General features: G+C 42.7%; 1 protein-coding gene across 1 annotated transcript in view; it reads right to left on the bottom strand.

Annotated features, from left to right (window-relative positions):
* Positions 1 to 1,239: 1,239 nt before the first annotated feature.
* The window catches only part of LOC116938422 (uncharacterized), a 30,039-nt gene continuing 11,528 nt past the window's right edge, over positions 1,240 to 19,750 (bottom strand). Inside the window, exons 2-12 of the mRNA XM_032945537.2 lie at positions 16,755 to 16,822; positions 15,390 to 15,498; positions 13,526 to 13,572; positions 12,746 to 13,115; positions 10,335 to 12,443; positions 9,421 to 9,556; positions 8,520 to 8,578; positions 7,892 to 8,007; positions 7,534 to 7,636; positions 4,765 to 6,215; positions 1,240 to 4,364 (exon numbers count right to left, since the gene is read on the bottom strand). Of these exons, the coding sequence (XP_032801428.1) occupies positions 3,927 to 4,364; positions 4,765 to 6,215; positions 7,534 to 7,636; positions 7,892 to 8,007; positions 8,520 to 8,578; positions 9,421 to 9,556; positions 10,335 to 12,443; positions 12,746 to 13,115; positions 13,526 to 13,572; positions 15,390 to 15,498; positions 16,755 to 16,822 (5,006 nt within the window). The 3' untranslated portion in view covers positions 1,240 to 3,926. The remainder of the gene's footprint in view (positions 4,365 to 4,764; positions 6,216 to 7,533; positions 7,637 to 7,891; positions 8,008 to 8,519; positions 8,579 to 9,420; positions 9,557 to 10,334; positions 12,444 to 12,745; positions 13,116 to 13,525; positions 13,573 to 15,389; positions 15,499 to 16,754; positions 16,823 to 19,750) is intronic.

Here is a 19,750-nt window from a genome sequence, read left to right as displayed (position 1 = left end):
TATAGGGCAGTTCCAAAATAAAAATAAAGATCTCAGTCAAAATCATCCGAATTATACGTACTGGGTGTAATTTTGAAGGCAATTATATTTTTTGAATGTATGGCTTAATTGTGTTATCGGTTAATAGTGTGACACATACAGGAAACTGAATGAAATAATCTAGTTTCAGTATGTCCTACACCACGGTATTTTATGAATAGTTCTCTCTTATCAAGAAGAGGTAGACAATTTTTTTTATATATATAATTAGTTGATATGTGCCGAAGTAAAAAGGCACTTCATGATAACATAAATGATTACCCAGATCTTTAAAGTGTCTGAAGTGAATGTCCAAAGCCATTGAAATTCTCTGTAATTACATTGCGTCACCAACAGTTGCACACTTTGGTGAATCAGTGCCTTTTAACAAAGGTCATATACTCATTTTCAAAGAGGCCATTGAATTGGCGAGAGCCCGCTGCACGGTTATAAAACACTGCTTTGGTGAGGATGCAAGCGCCGAAAGGTGCAGTGCCTCCCCCCCCTCTCCCCATGTTAAATTAGATGCACATCGAGCGTCAGCCTTCAAGACTGGCAGGAGCAGCAGGCTGCAGCCGCCTCGGGAGACGCCGCTACATCCACCGGGGCCCGCGGCCTCACGTAGAGCCCTAACGTCTCGGATCGTCGCCAAAGAAGACAGGGAGAGGAAACCAACCCCGGCACCGCGGATTCCACTTCCATCTGGGACCACGGCGTGCACTCAGAGATCTGCGGATCCACAAATTGGGACTCCTCAGCCACCTCAAGAGCCACCACTAAACCTGACGCCACCCCCCTCCCCAAGGGATTGACGGTAGCATCAGCCCCGTGCACGAGTGAGAAATTACATTCGGCAAGATAGACTCTCCGCCTGATGAAGATCGCTTGTGTTGCGATCGAAACGTCGTGGGTTTTTTGCTTTTATCATTAAAATGTTATTATTTATTATTTATATATACTTTCATTTTATGTTATTTTCTATCTACGTGACTTTACCGAAAGAACCAAGAATATGAATTCCTGCAGTCACGAAAGTTTTAAGTAAAAAAACTAGAGACCAGTTTGATCACAATTCGGATTCATCAGTACAGTCCATTAATCAACGCCTCTTGGAGCATGTATTTAGAGAGGGCTTGCATTTCCACTGTGGAGTCCCCCACTAGCATCTACCTAAAGGCAATGAAAGCAATATGTGTATAAGAAACCCCATTACAACACGTCTGGAAGCTGGAAACAAATTTAATGAACTACACCAAAGTGTTCACGCAACCATCAGTAAGGCAGTTTCCAGCATGCATACATGGCCATGTAATGTGACCACCACATTGCATAAATAATTTATCTTAGCCTTGTTACTGCTGTGCTATTGGATGCTCCATGAAGAGTCCCCGTGGGCCGTGTTGCAATTGCAAGTCTCCAATGATTAGGCGCGCGTCTTTGACCAATAACAAACCTCTTTAATTACCCAGGAAAGCATCGCTAAATCTCAATACTAGTATTCAAGAGGTTATTGCATTGAGATACCGTATTTAGACAATCTCGAGTGTGAGCATTTAACTTGTGGGAGGAAATCGCAGTAACTATATAAAAAAAACCCCACGCATACAGGAGGGTAATACTCAAAGCTCATCACAAATGTATTAAAGTATAAACTTTACTGCATTTCCATCGTCTGGCCACCTTGCACCCACCACCGGGAGGCAGTGGGGGCACACGCCTGTAATTCAGCACTGGAAGCAAGGGTTGGCGGATCGTACAACTGCTGTGAAATTTCCTTCCCATGGGCATTGAGGTTGCCATACCCTCCCTGTCTTGCCAGATGACAGTACAGCGAGTGTGGACTAATGTCCAGCTGAATGGGATAGTGTTGCCCCCTCGCATACATGAGTTTTCTCCAGGTGCTCTGGTTTCTTCCGAAAACATAGCAACACTCAATTAACCAATAACACCTTAATACGTAGAGGATTGCAGAGCTTGGTGGTAGAATTTGGCATTGGCTCATCACCCGACTGCCTTTCCCGCTTGTCTGTGGTATCTCACGCCTCCGAGCCATTCTGTTTTCAAGAGCGAGCAAATACTGAACATTAAACATTTAATGTAATGATTTTTATTCAAATGCCTTGGGGGCCGTCCATAAATGACGCCACGCACCTGGGGGGGGGTCAGACATTTGTGACGATGTGTGACGAGGTGGGGGGTTTGAGAAATGTGACATCACAACAAAATGCGCAACTTTAAATAAATATAGACAACACGTTCTACTTAATTAAATAGACTTTTTAATGAATGTTTTCTCATATAACATCAGAGTGCAGCGGCACATTAAATATACACTAGAATGACAATAGTTTAAAGCGATTTGAATGATGCTTTTTCTTTTTTTTGGGGGGGGGGGCAGAGCTTTGTGACGTCATATTTGAGTGGGGGGTCTGACTTTTTGTGACACCGTGACGATGGGGGGGGGGGGGGGGGTCAAAAATCGTCCAAAATCGCGTGTCGTCACTTATGGACGGGCCCTTTGTATTCCGAGGCAGTCTACCATCCAAACACCAGCCGGGCTCATCACTGCTTAGCTTACGAGATGTGATAATATCGAGCTCATTCAGGATGATTTGGCCATAGGCAAAGCACCTCAAGGGAATTAATTTGTCACCCATAGATGGGGACGTGTACCGCTTAATGCAACATCGTGTGCTGACGGCACGGTGTTATGCAAGTGCACAGAGCTGCCTCTGGTCACGTGGGTTGTTTTAATGATGAACTGTGTAGCAATACTCACGCGCGCCTCGGGTGTCGAGGTGCCAAACCATGAAGTCGGTGCTTTTTAGATGTGTACTGTACTTTAATTCATAATTTGACCACATACACTTAACTTACCGTAACATCTCAAAATGTTTAGCCATTAAAAAAACGGTGCAATTCAAACACGCACTAAACGTGTCTTTCATTTTAAATCTTAACAATGTTACAGTCAGCAAGGTATCGCTTCAGTGACGTCACAAGGTAGAGTGCAGGATCACGTGGTAGCTGACCTCACACAGCCTTTTCATACACTCTCCATCTGTGATTTAATAGGTTTTTTTTTTTAAATAAAAGTAGATCAACCGTAATCCCACGATACAAATGCGTTCGCACAGAAGCAGTTTCATTCACCCATATTTCAACACCTCGTTATCATAGTGAAAGTAAACATCATCACAAACTATTTTAGTCGAACCAGAATATCACCTTCCTTGAGTACAAATTTAAAACATTTCAAATACGTGATCATCTTTACAATTGGTCATTAAAATGCAGCATAAACGTCTTTGTACAAAGGCACATTCCAGAACAAAATGTTAAAGTACAACTTTTCATTGTTTCTCCACTACCCCCTAATCTTTAGAGAACAGAAGTCTATAATCGTGGTTACCACAATAATACATCTTCAATTTTGGCAATACTGTACAATGGTTACATTGTTAACAATGTTTGTACAGCAGTTAACATATATTTAACATATTATTTATTTCGTAAACATGTCTTTGGATACATCACAATGCAGATGAAATCACACATTTAAAATTACAATGTCATACGACCCATATACTTTCACATTGTTGATTACATTTGTTTAACTAAAAATGGTGAGACGCATAATTTATGCAGTTTACGTGAAGTGCCTCAAGCATTATCTTAAATAGGCGATTGATTTAAAATCAGTCGCTCCCCAAAAAAACTGTAAAAGATGTTCAAGATTTTTTATGATCTCTAAATAAAATGCCCGAGCCCAAAACAGGCGGAAAAGTGTTTGCAGATTGCTTCATGAGAAAAGGCTACATTTAGGCTTCCGTAGAGCTCACTGCAGGACACTCGGGCATGTCCCTGTGCATGCAGCCCACACACCAGGGCAAGACAATGATGGGCCTTTAAACAGGCGGCTTCAGAGTGTCTCTTGATCGTCTACCTTCTCGTTGTGGCAGAGCCACCACAGGCAGAAGACAATCTTTCTCCGTAGAAGCACTTTTCTCTGGACTCTGCAATGCCTGGCCAGAAGGCACTGTTGCCGTAGCATCCAAACTAGGCTTCTTGGGCTTGATGGGTCCAGTTCTACGAGGCTTATTGTTGGCTTCACTGGAGCTGGAAGGATGGGCATTGGTGCAGGTTGTGGATTGAGAAACACAAGGTGGACTGGCCATGAGTGTTGTGATTGGAACACTGAAGGGTGCAGTTTTGGAGACTGGAGATTTCTTGGCTAGGATTGGCATTCCATTGTGCTGATGGCTCGTCATGCCCTCCCTGGTGGCCGAGCCAGATCTGTAGCCGAGTATGGGTCCAGTGCGATGCGTGAGTCTAGCCACACCCACCTGCAGAATTCAGCCACAACACACGAGCGAGTGAAATGACAAAGTCAAGGATAAGTAATTTTCACAAACATTACAAAAGTTCTTAACATAAATGAACACATGCATATGTACAGCCCTTTTTGTCAATCCACCGCTGAAGGCATTCCTACACTGTTTTATGGTTATTTAACCATACTTCACCACACTGGATAGCGCACGTTCGTGAAGGGTGGGAATGCATAAACAGGGGGGAGCACACAGAAAGTACAGATCAATGGATGTTGGTGCATCTGTCCTCTGCTGCCCACCCACCATGCAGCCCTAGAATATGAAATGGAGAAATCGGATGACAAAACTCAGGTGAACGCACTTAAAAAAAAAAACAAATGTAAACGTGTTTATCTTGCAAGAGGGCTTGTACCTTTGCTGGGGTAGCGGAGACCGTTGTGGCGGCCTGGGATGCGTCCGACGCCGCGCTCCCGCTGTGCAAGCAGCTCTGCGCACCAGCAAGTGGACCATTCTGAGCTGAAATCATAGTCCGAGAGCCCGCCTGGGCGGCAGTCACGGAACTTTTGTGCCCGGTCGTCGCAGGGCTGACGTGAGCTGTTGTTGGACTGCTCCCAACGGCGATAGAGCTTCTCGCAGGGGTACCGGCGAGGCTGCTTTGAGAAGGCGTTGCAAGAAGAGCTTTGCTCTCGACAGGTGCTGCGACGCCCTTCTGCGGTGCATCCCTTTCAACCGATGCCACGGTCGTGGGTCTACCGTGAGCAGGAGTTACGCAGCATTTCTGCGTGGCACTAACAAGGTTGCTTCTTTCACCAGCCATTGTGATCGACATCTGCTGTTTGGCATGCTCCGTGTTGTGTTTGTTTGTTACAAGGCTCTGTTGAGAGGTAGCTGTTGTGCCGTGCTGAGCAGCAGCTGCAGTGCAGTGTTGCATAGCAACTTTAGTGTTGCGCTGAGTAGTAGCTGTAGCACTGAGTTCAGTAGCAGCTGTCATGCTGTGTTGAGTTGTAGGTGTAGTGCTGTGTGGCGTAGCAGCTGTCATGCTGTGTTGAGTAGTAGGTGTACTGCTGTGTGGTGTAGTAGATGTAGTGCTGTGTGGAGTAGTAGATGTAGTGCTGTGTGGAGTAGTAGATGTAGTGCTGTGTGTAGTAGTAGGTGTAGTGCTGTGTGGCTTGGTAGTTGTAGTGCTGTGTTGAGTAGATGGTGTAGTGCTGTGTTGAGTAGTAGATGTAGTCCTGTGTGGAGTAGATGGTGTAGTGCTGTGTGGAGTAGTAGGTGTAGTGCTGTGTGGAGTAGTGGCCATTAGGCTTTCTTGAACAAGTGCAGACTTGGGTTGAGCAATAGCTGCAGACCTGTGATGAGTCGTAGCTACGTTGCTTTGTTGAGCATAGGCCACAGAGCTTTGATTAACTGGTGCAGACCTGTATGGAGTAGTAGCTACACTACTTTGTTGTGCATTGGTCAGAGAGCTTTGATTAACAGGTGCATGCCTGTGTTGAGTAGTAGCTACGTTACTTTGTTCAGAATTAGCTTCAGAGATTTTTTTAATCGGCCCCAACATGACTTGAGAATTGGCAACAGGAATTCCTTGACAAGCAGCCACAGAGTTGCCTTGCGTGATGGAGACAGGACTGAGCTGAACAGGAGGAGCAGCAGGAGGAATGCACTGGGCAGCAGCTGAAGGACTTTGTTGAACTGGATGGGGACTATTGTGAGTAAGCGTTGCCACCTGAGTAGGAGTTTGAGCTGAAAGGGGATGGCTTTGGGATGGGGTAGTGCATGAAGATTGGTGAACAGTGCTGGCCTCGAGCAGGGTATCCACTGGTAATGAGACAGGCACCGCGTGTCCAAACTTTGGATGGGTGACTGGCAAACAGAGAAATATTCAATCATATTTTCTGAAAATAAAGACGTACGTAGTTTTTTTGCAACATTACAGCCACTATGTATGGGAAAGAGCATACGTAAACAGAATGCCGTTCTGTTTCTGCAGATATAAATGAGAATGTTTTTTTTATTCTATAGGCCTATTGGCTTTCAGGGAAATTATTGTCCAGCAGCATTTGAATAAGCAGGCAAACTCTGGACCCTGTTCAACCTTATCAGTAGAATCAGGCTGGTTGAACAAATGCTGCTAGTTTACCAGACGCCATTAGAACAGAACTCCATTAAAGATCGGGACCTGTTAAATGTATGCAACTTTTCGTTGGTGATTTCATGTTAAAACATTTTGGTAATAAACTAGTTTTTCAATGCAAGCCACCCAATTTTATTCAGCACTTAAAATTTCATAAATTCTGGGGTCAAAAGAATGTATTTTCTATTTTTGAGTGCAAATAAAAGTGTGTGCATTGAAACACTTGTTTTTTTTACCAGATTTTATTTATTTAACTTTAATCTTGCAAACATAATTTTTATATGTACATATTCATTCTAAGATTCCAATCCAGACAATAATAGTTCATTATTAATAGTTAATTATTGTCTGGATAATTGTAATATATTTGCAATAGTGGAATAAAAAAATAAGTAAAAAACACAGAGGCCCATGATTGGTGGGACTTGGGAGCGGTTCTTTAAATTAAAACTTGAATGGTCACGTGACACGACGTTAGATTTCGTAGATCCGAAGATATTAAGCGTAAAATATTTTAAATAATATAAACAGACAACAGGGCAAGTTAAATAAAAGCGCGTAAAAAAATTGCGCTCAATCGTAACCTCATTCAACTTGTCGAACCTCTTTCAAAAAAATAGTCCAGCAATCCTTGCACGACATGGATAAATGACAAAGGAACAGGCATCGCCACACCCCTGGTAAAACTAAATGTGCTGGGTTTCTGAATTGCACTGTACGGCACCACAAATGAACTAAAAAAATACGCAGTCACACCTATCGTCACGCAGCTTTTTCGTCGAGTTTAACAACGTGTTTTATGGTTGGACTGCTTGTTGTTCGAAGCGATTACTGTATGACGTTTAGCTCCACATCCATGAGGCCCGATGGTTCGCTCCACTTGCTGGCAGCCTCTTCAAGAACTGAATTCAGTTGCTGAAGGACTGAACTTATATCGTGCCAAGCAGCATGCAGTAAACAACGAAAATAACACATCGGAGAGCTATGCAGCATTACTGTGAAAACCTATACGGTAGTAGCAGTAGTTGTATTAAATGTAGTACTTACTGTTTCCAAAGGTGTCAATCATTTTCTTGACGGCTTGTCTGTCCCACATGAAGTGAGCCGTCTTGCCAAGGTCCTCATCATATTTACGCTCACTTACAAATTTCTGAAAATCACAAACAGCAATAGTAAATTCCTTGTGCAGTGATGCAATGGAAAACCACATACATGTACCGCCCCTTTGTCAATCTACTGCTGGATGAAGATCTCAAAATGGAGGAAATTTCAAAGCTAATTAAAACACATCAGCATTATCACTGCTGTAAGTGTGCTCATTAGCTGCACAGTTCAAATATAATACAGGCGGTTTATTGAGAACACCATGCCCCATTCCATATTGCCTTGAAGTTAATTGCTTTACCTTGATCTCAGCCCTCAGATCTGTGAGATATGCATCAGACATCTGGGCCGCATTGTTCTTGTCACAGAGTTTTTTCAGCTCAGTTGCTTTCCTTTGCCTTGCATTTAGTATGCTCACTGCAAGGACATTACAGAGATAAATGGGTACCCGTGACAAACATGTCAAAACACAGCCAAGAGATAAATCAGGCCACGGTTGAAGCTAAATTTAAAAAAAAACTTAGTTGGTCCAAGAAATACTGAAAATGAATAGGTCATATTTCAAAATGTATTTGAATTACATAATATTTTAAAACTATGTTTAAAAGTAATTTTATCGAGCCATTTAGTACATTAATTCGTCACTGGCTCTTTATTTGAAACCATTAAGAGCAAGTTACTCAATATTTTGCCTGCCCACCTTCTGCTTTAAACAAATACTACCCCAACTATTAGCATATTATTTATTTTTCTTCTTGCCAGTGTTAACGATGATTCTGGTAATTACATTGGCTGTTTATGTAGGCAATTTATCTTGAAAAGGCATATAGATGATAGCAGCATTTAAACCGTTCTCTTTTGCTCAGCAATTTATATATAACTGGCATTTAGTTAGTGTTCTTGATGCAAATGCATGCTGCAGCACTTACTCGCTTCGTGTTTAACTTTATCAAGCTCTGTGAAGATGCTCACCTCCCTGTCCATGAGCCTTGAAGTCAGAAACACAAGCAATACGTCTTAATAGTTGCACAGGATTTCCTTTTAACCCAGGAATATACCCACTGAGCCAACTCTTTCAGTGGGGTGGCACATCTGGATGTTTGGCCAATTACATTTGGAGTTTTCTGCATTTGCTTGCTTAGGCCATTGCTGGAAGGGCCTCTAATAGTGGGAGCTCTAGAAAGCCCCTCTACATAATATTTGAACCACAATACCTTGCTGATCGCATCAAGGAGCATAAACCATCCTCACATTGGCTTTTGGCTAACCATCGAATCAAGATGGTCACTGCATCTCGTGCTTTCAGATGTGCTTCTGCAGTTGTCTGGAACGCTCTTCCTTTCCAATATTAGGAAGCTACTGGAGGCATGCACTCTTAAATCTAGATTGAAAACTAATTTCTTTAGAACTGCTTTTCGTGTTTAGTTTGTTGTCCTACCCACACGCTTCTGATTAGCACGTTTGGCTATGTACGGTGTGAAAGAAGTTCAACATACATATAGTACATACATTTGGGCCTATTCTTCCACGCTAGCCAAACGTCTTGGAAGAGGTGGGAGTACCCACAATTCGTCCCACCACACGTGACATGGCTAACATCAGTGACGAGTGATTGATAAACCAGTTCTGAGGCACCTGACCTGAACTGACCAGCGTGGTGAAGTATTGTCACACAACCCCCATGATATCGTGTGGGGAGGCATTCACCAGTTATTGAAATACGCAAGAGAACTAAGAATAGGAACAGACTGATGATGAAAAACGTGTTTCTTTATTCATCTCTTAGCAGTCAAAAGTCCTTTCAAACCCACGCTGCACAAGTTCACTTACCAATCAGTTATTTCAGAAAATGCTGCCTTTATATTTTTGGTGGAACCTTCTGCTTCTTCCTTGAGTAATGTTTGGTATCTGTTTAATGATACCACACACCTTTGAAGATCCTTGACTGATTTTTCTACGTTCCCACCTATAATGACAATTATATAAATTAATTAAATAGCTGGCCGTCACATGAAAGAAGCCTTCTACTTACCGTGATTATGTGCAGGATATGCCTTATGTACTACAGTATGCAATTGCTTATTTAATATTTAAGAAATATTAGTAGAAGTGATATTATTCATTGAAGAAGCAACAGACAGTAAATTGTGCCAATCACACATTTTCAATAATGAACACCGAATGTGCAATATTTTCCATACAGTGCTTAAACTTTGCTAAAGTCTTTGGTATAAAACAAACGAATCATTCATAATAACACATTTAAATACAAGAAAAATATTTAAATTATACATTTGGTAAATGAACACTACAACAATCAACGAGAAACCTGATATGTGGTTGCACTGGCAATGCCTGTCATCGGAAATGAGCATTTTAATCGAGGAAACAGTTTGGGACAAAGCATGGGAATTTGAGATGTGTATTTTAGTGATGCCTGCGCTTGAACAGCGTGGAACGATATCCGAAGGCAAACATTACATAGTGTTATCTATACGTGATAATAAAATATAATGTCATGGCCATAGATTGGGAATTTGAATATTTCATTAAATCCGAGTAAAATACACAACAACGAGAAGAACGGCAGCTTGTTGTCACTTTTTGTATCTTCAAAATAACAGTTTCCATTCAAGCGTTTGTTATCATCAGCTAAAAACTGAAAATTTTGTTTCAAAGTGTTTTGTGAAACCCGTCCTTTCATTCCATACAATTCTACTCACAATGCGGAGGAAACAACGCACCTGGCCTTCTCCGGTTCTCTTTTCTGCTGGATCCGCCGCTGTCTCTCCTCCCACCTTTGCCATCCTTTTGATCTGGGTTGCTGTCCCTTCTGCTGTGGGGACCGCTGTCCCTACGCCCAGAGTTGCTGTTTTTTCGGCCAGGAAGACTACCTTTTCTTCCCGTATTGCTATCTATTCTGTCTGCATTGCTCTCCTTCCTCTGACTTGCACTGTTTCTCCTGTCAGACTGGCTGCTGTCCCTCCTCTCGGATTGGTCGTCTCTCCTCGAGACGTCGCTCTCCATATTGTCCACTTGGCTCTCCTGTTTAGCAGTTGAGCTGTCCCGTCTGGAAGACTGGCTGTCCCTTCTGATAGGCTGGCTGTCCCGCCTCGCAGATTGGCTGTCTTTATCAGCAGACTGGCTGTCCCTTCTGATAGGCTGGCTGTCCCGCCTCGCAGATTGGCTGTCTTTATCAGCAGACTGGCTGTCCCTTCTGATAGGCTGACTGTCCCGCCTCGCAGATTGGCTGTCTTTATCAGCAGACTGGCTGTCCCTTCTGATAGGCTGGCTGTCCTGCCTCGCAGATTGGGTGTCTTTATCAGTAGACTGGCTGTCCCTTCTGATAGGCTGGCTGTCTCGCCTCGCAGATTGGCTATCCCCACGATTACTTTGGTTGTCTTTATCAGCAGACTGGCTGTCTCTTCTGGAAGGTTGGCTATCTCTTCTAGACGACTGACTATCCCTTCTGTTAGGCTGGCTGTCCCTCCGGTCAGTAGAGCTACCCTGATGACCAGATTCGCTCTCCTGTATAGCAGTTTGACTGTCTCTTCTGAGAGATGAAGTGTCACTTTTAGTAGGTTGGTTATCTGTTCTGGTATTTTGACTGTCCCTAGCAGGCTGGGTATCTCCGTTAACAGAGTGGCTGTCCTGACCAATAGTCTGACTGTCCCTTCTACCAGTCTGACTGTCCTTTCTACCAGTCTGGCTGTCCCTTCTACCAGTCTGGCTGTCCCTTCGACCAGTCTGGCTGTCCCTTCTACCCTGGTCAGGTGCATCTGCAGCTACAGCTGCACCTGACTGTTCTGCACCATCAGGGTCTCTGTTGTTCTGGATCGGCGTTTTTGTGCAGTTCAGACCGATGTCCCCGAGGCTCATAGCAGTCGCTTTTTTCTCCAAGCCATAATTGACGTCAAATACTTGAGAGTTATGTTCTACCTTCGCTGGGTTGCTTCTCCTCCTGTCTAACTGGACTTTTGTTCCAACTGCTCCATCACCATTCTCCTGACGTTGTGTACCCAAACTAACGCTGCGCTTTAATAACATTTTCTCCCTTCTGCTATAAATGTCTGCCGGGCCAAACACGTGGACAGTGCCTGTCGACGAAGCGGAAGGCATGGCAGGTGAGTTTCCATTCCTCTCTATGTCACTGGCAACACCTATTCCCCTTCCCAAAATATCATTTGAGTTGCCGTCTCTCCCCTTAGTTTGGTCCTCCCATGTTATGGTTGTGCCAATACCGCCAGGCTGCTCCCTGCATGCACTTGGAGGAGCGGAATGTTTGTCAAGATTAACTGTGGTTTTTAAAACTCCGCCACTGGTATCTGCTGCTAGGGATGTGATGTTTCCTTTGTCGCCCACACCTACTTTGATATCTGTTTGCTCTTTATGAGCTAAATTGCTTTTTTGCTGCCCTTGTGATCCCACATTGGCAACTGGTGGCACACTGTCAATGTTAGACTCAGGCCCTGAGATGTGACAGTTATGATGATTCTCGACTAAATTGCTGGTCTTCTTTGTTGCATCAGAGTTACTACACTTGTCAGTTGGTACTTTGCTGCTACTATGCTTGCTTATTGCACTTAAGTTGCTTTTAAAAGACGAGCAAGTAGTTTCCCTGTCATCATGATGTGTAAAACTTATTTCAGTTTGGCGATTCACAGTCCCACGCTGTGGAGAGGCACCAGGCAGGCTGTCTGAAGAAGTGGATGAACAAATTAAACTATGCGTTGACACTACTCCACGACTGTTACTAATGTCAAAAGCATTTTCAGGTTGGCCCATCGGACTTTTGGAACATTCCTGTGGTAAACCATGATACACTTGCTCCTGAAAATGAATTTTCTTCGCACCTGCCAAAGCAAAGCAATTTAAGTCAATTATCATCGAAGTTCACCGCGGGAAATAATGCTTTTAAGATATTTTCATAAAACATTTTTTACCTCACCAGTGAGTCTACATTGAATAATTATATAATGGATTGCTTAGAACGACGCCGGCCACTTTGATAATTCGCTGACGGCAGTTCAAATATTCACCAGGCTACTCCTGAAGCCGTGCGCGCTGGCCTCTTCAGACTCAACAAGAATGAATACCAATTGCGGATCAACTCACAAATACATGAAAAAATAAGAGCATTATTATCATTATTCACCTGGAGAGAGAGGTGCAGAGTTGAATGGTTGGCTCGCCGGCTGCTGATCAGAACCATTCTCCAGGAAACCACTGTCCACATGGTCTCTTTCCGAGCAAAAGGACGAATGTCTGGAATCGACACCCGTTCCACTCCTCCTTTCACTCGAAAGCAACGCGTCTTGCAGAAACCCGTCTTTCAAGGCACCGTCACAGCCCGCTTCAAAAACGCTGCTGTGCTCGCTGACACCCGAGCAAGTTTCGCTGGCTGCCTCGGCTGCACATGCCCCAGGCTCCGTGGCAGAAGCATGAGACGGCACCTTTGCCTCAGCCCTTTCAGGATTCTGCACGTCTATGTCGTCTTGAGCTTTGCTTTTTTTCTTTTTTGGAGTCTATAAAAACAAAGTGAGCGAGCACCGTACTTTCACTGCATTCAGAGTCAGAAATATTAAGTGTACGCGGTTACAACACCATACCTGGTCAACCCATAAGGTGTACCCGTATTCTTGTACAGGGAAATTGAGTTTTCAGATCCATACGGAGTACAGCCCGAATCAATATGGGAGAAACACGTTTTTGTCTATTTTTGTGTTTCTCCCTTGTGATGGGACATTGTAGGATGAACGTTGAGATTTATAAGGGCACGGGGTGAGCAATAAGGCCTGAATTGGTCCGTAATAAGGTAGGCACTGATAAGGGGTTGACAGATATGCGACACCAACATACTGCATCTTCCAACATATTATGTTATTACATAATTAATAGGTGACATGGGTCAAGAATATTACTAGTATATAAATACCTTCTTTTTTGTCATATTCCAGGCACCCAGAATTTCTGAGACATTTCCTGTTGCAGAAAATAAATATACAGTGACCAAGAGTTTTTGGAATCGATGTAATCTACAACATAACAAGTTACATTTCTGCTGCTCTGAAACTGAAGTTTTGGAGTTGTAAATAAATACTAGTCAGTCACACTCAGTCACAGAATCACTTCATCAACAGTAAATTGTCCTTAAATCAGCACAAACATGCATATCTAATAAAATATATATTTACTCCAGCCACTCAATCTACAAAATGGAAAAAAAGGTCTCCCAATACCATGTCAGTAATAGGGTTTTACCATGCGTACTTGGGCAGTGCAGTTTTGACATAAATAGGACATTAATTGAGCATTTAATTAAATATGTACCCCTTTAATTTTGCAACCACAGCACATTGTGATGTGATACATGGCAGTGCTTGGACAGTTCTCTTCTGATCTTACACTGTTATTATTTTCGAGTAAAATGTCAGTTTGCATTCTTTGTGCAGTACTGCAAGATTAACTTTTGAACTGTTGCGTAGAGTCAATTATTGGAAAAGCAAAAGTCATGCTGACCGTGTGGACATGAACAAAATACAAGATAACACCATAAACTAACAAATAACTCCTGAACCAGTGGTCTCACACTCACCCCCACGTGAATCCCCATCCCATGAACAGATGAGACCCATATGTTTAGATAAAAACACTTTAGTTTTGTAAATGTAGAGGCTCCACAGTGCAGATATCGCAGGGTAACGCACTGCGTGTGAGTTAAAACTAAACAATTTTTTTTATTTTACCAGGCAAGGCCCACTGAGCTATAGCTCTTTTTCAGAAGCGACCTGGCCACAAATGAAATTTATAGCAGCCAAATACCCTAAACGCATGTTTCTAAATGTGGAGGGAAAAACCGGAGGACTCGGAGAAAAATCCACGTGACCACGGGGAGAACATGCAAACTCTAAATATACAGAGTCGGGATCGAACCCATAACCTCCTGTATACCAGGAGAGGGAGTTAACACCTCACCACCGTGGCACCCAGTTTAGGAAAAACAGCTGGTAGAAGCATAAATATATACGAATATATACTGTAATACAGCACTATAGATAAAGGCAAAGGAAATGTACATTTGTGACATTTGTGTTCAACTCTATGGAGCAATGATGGATGGAGACAAGATGCTCTCAATAGCTGACATTGTTACAATGAGTATTGACTGAAGCCAAAGTTCAGAAAAATACTAAATCATAAAACGAATACAAAGACGTCGCTCTCCTTTCAGTTGTGTCCGTTTTCATACGTAACACTTACTTCAAGCAACGTAATATTTGGAACCACTGCTTCCTTTAAGCAACATAATATTTTGAACACATGCAGAAACATCTAGTGGCAAAAATTTTACCCGGTGGAATTTAACTTGCCCCAAAGCGTGCACTCCAGAGTCGTTTCACAACGGCACACGTTCTTTGAAACAATGACTGTCGCCTAGCAATTCTAGTGTGGTCAATCCACCCACATTAAACAATTCAAATCAGGAAGAGATTTTTGGGTTAAATCGCGTAAGTATAAAAGTGTCTGTCGTTAAACCCGCCAAGACCCGGCGCATCCAATTAGTAAAGTTTGTCACGTAAACAAAACATGCCAATTTGTTACTAGTACAGCACACCGATGTGTTGAAGCATAAACCCACAATATATACAACAGGTTATGGATAATATCGGTCGCGAAAGCGTTGGTGTTAAACTGAAAATGAAAACAGATTTGTAGATTCATAAAAACAATATGGGGTTACTGAATGAGCATGGGTGGGAAATTCAGACCCTGCTGTGCCGAGGTGTGGCACAATTTACCTTCGAGAAAGGCATGCACGGCGTTGTCCACACTGTAATCAAAGTGCTGCAGCACCAGAACAACTTCATTCTTACTCCGGTTGGGAAATATTGCACGGACAGCATCGATCTGCGGCGGAGAAAGGCAAGAACGCAATGATTTGGCCAACTTTTGTTCGTCAACAGCCTGGGATTAAGGAGGTGTGGGGCAGGGGGTTTGCTCTTGATAAGTACAAACAGTTAGCATGCGTGGCAATTTCATCAGCAAGTGGGATTCTCTGTGGACTCGTCAAAGGAGCAGCAACAACAACAACCGCCATTCGCGACTAAGTGGCGGTGATGACACCATGGCGCTTGTGCCAAGCTACGTGCACGTTAAGGCCATGTGACGCGTCAAACGCCCACTGGCAAGAGGTCACAGGACAGACTCAGCAGGTGCCATGGCTTGACTGACTGGCCGATGTCACCACCTGTGCCAACCCACCATATCACGCACAGATTATACACAGTCTGTACTGCAATATTTGTTTTTATATTGATCTGTTTAAGACGGAATGTTACTCCTGCGGCAGACTCATAAATGAGAGACGTGAAACAATTGTGCAGGTTTATTTAAGTGGGTTTTTTTAAATTCCAAATGAAATCTTCTGCAGTATATGTACATTATAAAAACAGTGCAGTACATGTGAATTGTCAGAAATTTATTTAACAATGTATTTTGTTAACAACACTGAAGGGTAAATATGTTGGCATGTATATCGAATTTTAAACTTAATTTCGAATTTGAAACGTAGTTAAGAATGTCATATATATCGCTCAGATGAGCATGTAAAATACCCGTAATCCTTTCACTTGTTCCACTTGTTCAGTGTACAACATGGCAATCACCGTGGTTACATTATACGGCATTACACTTGAAAAGTATGTAGTGTGCTGTTAAAATGCATTCAACTGAACGAACCAAATACTTTAAATTACAAAGCAAGCTCCAGCGGTTTTGACTCGGAGAGACCTCTCCCTGATTATTAAACGCAAAGTGATGGCCCTGCAAATATTTCGCCTCCAAGTGGGTTGGTCCAAGCAAATGTCAAAAAAACCTGTCACCATGGCAGCAAAGAATGTCCGCTTTTAATCGTCTCGGTTAACGTACAAAAAATATTTGCGACAGAAACGTCCAGTTTGTGCTGATTAACAACTGGAATCACTAGTCATTGGGTTACATGCTGTGTACTTTAAGTATGCCATATGTACAAGACAGGGTTCAATGCAAGAATAACCAACCCACATTTCACCCATGGTGGATACGCATACAAACCGCACGTATCAAGGTTAGATATTGGCATGTGTTGTGCGCGCGTGTCCGACGTGAGTGTACACATTTCTTACCTTTTGCTTCACATTTTCCTGGGCTTTGGGCTCTGCAATTTTCATGTCAAGGAGCAACGGGGACGAATCTGTAAAACATAACAATTACAAACATTTTACTTCACCAGCAAGGAAACACCATTCGTACAAACCTGTACATTGCCCCCCTTCTCGGTTTCTCCCATCACAATCACAACCTCGGAAGTGATATCTCTTCTCCTGAGATCCTGCAAATTGTAACACTACAGTCTTGTAATACAGCAGTATTCAAAGTCGTTTCGGTCCTTTTGGGATAGGCACCTACTAATGAAACCAATGTTACCGACGAATGAATGGAAACAACAACAAACAACGGCTTCCGTGACTTGTGAACGCTTACGTGTTAAACTGCATTTGCGTGCAGGGAAGTAGATCATGCATAAACATAAACCGTACCTGTTTTAGTCACCTGCAGATACCGTAATGTAATAGCATTGAGGAATCACTGCGAGAGAGAGAGCTGAGCTTGGAGACCGGTAAATGCCATTGGCAAAGCATTGTCATTGTTCCCGAATAAACAAAACAAAGACAATGATCCCCACCCCCTGTATAGCCCTAACAGACTGGTGGGGCAAGTGCTCTTAGTAAGCACCTATGAGGGGCGAATAAACAATACTCTGTAGTACAGGGTGGTCTAGATGTCTCGTGACCCCCCCCCCCCCCAGTTTAACTCTCTAAAACGTAAATGTTGACTTAAAGCTATGAAAACATTCCTAAAAATGTTCTTACTACATGTCTGCATCAAATTTCTGCGATAAGACATTACATCCGTAAGTTTTTTTTGGGTTATCACATCTTTAAATTTAAAAAGGAACGAAGACATTACATCTTGAATAAAAAAAAAAACCTAAATTCCTCAGGAAGACGCTGTACAGCAGTGCTTAACATTACTGACGTCACTCAAACCTTAACGATGGAATAACCCATATTCTGAAAAGGTCAAAGCAAGTGATGCAAAGATTGGCACATGACACCGTGAACCTGGCATCCATGGCTAATGCCACCGGTTCGATTCCCGGGTCGTGGCTAACACCAACGCCGAGTGGTATCTGACATGGGGCCCTGAGCACCCACTTCCTTCACAAACTGCACTGACCAAACAACCCAACGTGACCCAAAAGGTGTGGCTTCTTCACACAAAGGGTTGTACGTCCAGCATTTTAAAAGTCAACAAAACTATTTGGTCATGCTGCAGTTTGCAGTGCTGCAACACTCACAATTCATAAAAAAATAACTCTATATATTCGTTAAAAGGAAAGAAAAAATATCGGGAATATTTCAGGCATTGGCCTTTCTTGATAGCACACACATTGTTGCACATTTTAACCTTAAGGCACATTAATTGTTTATCCAATTAAATATATTTGTACAATTTCAATCTAAATCCAGGCAATTCTCAATCCCTCCTCACACCATGTCAGTCGTAAAGGGTCTTTGGCCGTAATACATATTGCCATTCAAGGCAGTGCTATTGACGAATGTGTTGAGTTTCATTTTGTATTATTTAAAAAGTCAGCATCTCTACAGTCACTGTATGTTGAGCATTACGGAGCGTTGATCATGGTCGTGCTTAATGTCTCTTGATGTCCCCGTCCTGTGATGGGAGACAGTCTCTCCAGACGACAACTACTACAGAAATAAAGGAAGTGTGAACTATACAGTACAGTCGTTGGTTTTAGGGTCAGTGCCCATGAGCTCACCAAAAATGTAGAGCACAGCACTGGCAATAAAAAAATATACACTGGGGTTGAATTGTTGCTCATTTTAACCTGAAGACGCTTAATACATAAAGTGTATCCAATTATTTTTTCATTCATAATTCTCAATCCACCAATGGATGAGGGCCTCACCACGCTATGTCAGCCATGGGGACAGTTTGGCCATACTTCACCACGCTGACTGGTGAAGGTGGGGCAAGAGCAGGGCCAATTCTGATACTGTATAACTTTGCCACGGATTTTATCTGTGAACAGGAATTTAAATCGGTTGACTGGGATTCACAATGCAGCGAGCTCACCGCTGTACCACAGCTCCATCCCACCCCCCCCTTTTTACATAGTTTTATCCTACATATTTTCGAATAGTGGACTGTATAAGATAAATACTGGGCCCCCCCCCCACCCTGCACAATTACTGTAAGACCATAAAATGAAGGGCTCAGCAGGCGTCTCCATTGCGCGTGTTAATCTCAACGGCTGATCTGATATTTCGAGCAGAGTCACACAGTGTTAACTATGCAAGTATTGTACAGAATGTATGGGCGTGCTTCACTTTGCTGACAATTAAACTACACAGTGCCCATGAACTGAAATTAAGGTACGTAAAAATAGCAATAAAACAATCCACGTGTCGCTATTGTGAGGCTGGGTATGGTCTGGTTTAACCGGTTCCTTTTGCTGTCCTGCATACACAAAGATGAACAACAACGTTCAAAGTTATCAAAATGAGTAACAAGATCTAAGGATTTAGGAGTGCGCAGTTGAAACAATTTTGATCGTCAATGTTTTATTTAGAAGAATTTGTAAAAAAAAAACTGATCCTGGTAGCTGATGAATGTACTGGATCGTATATACAGGACAGAGTAATTACTACTATAATGAGCCAATAATGTTTGTTTGTGCGTCACGCGCGTGACGTCACTCCACTTGCCGCACCCCCCCCCCCCCGTCATTAATATTCATGAGCGGGTGGATTTTTACACTCACGCAAATTCGCTTTTAAAAATGAATCTAATAAAGAATTCTACGCAGCAACAAAGTGGATTTGGTGTCTTTGTTTATTTCTTCAGCACTTGAGACAAAAGGTAAAGCTAATTTATGCTTCTACATTATGGTAAAATAGACATTTCTCGGTGATTTTCCAGATATTGCATCGATTTCCAATTTATTTCAACCCCAGCGACCGAAAGCAGAAGAGAATAAAGTATCAGAGCAGTGAATTTGAACAAATTGAAGGTCAGTTTATATACAGTGCTACAG

Source organism: Petromyzon marinus, chromosome 4 (assembly GCF_048934315.1).
Source record: "Petromyzon marinus isolate PM22_M1 ecotype Great Lakes invasive population chromosome 4, UKy_Petmar_22M1.pri1.0, whole genome shotgun sequence".
NCBI classification, from domain to species: domain Eukaryota; kingdom Metazoa; phylum Chordata; class Hyperoartia; order Petromyzontiformes; family Petromyzontidae; genus Petromyzon; species Petromyzon marinus.
The sequence above is the reverse complement of the archived record's forward strand: the minus strand, read 5'-3'. Positions and strand labels throughout refer to the sequence as shown.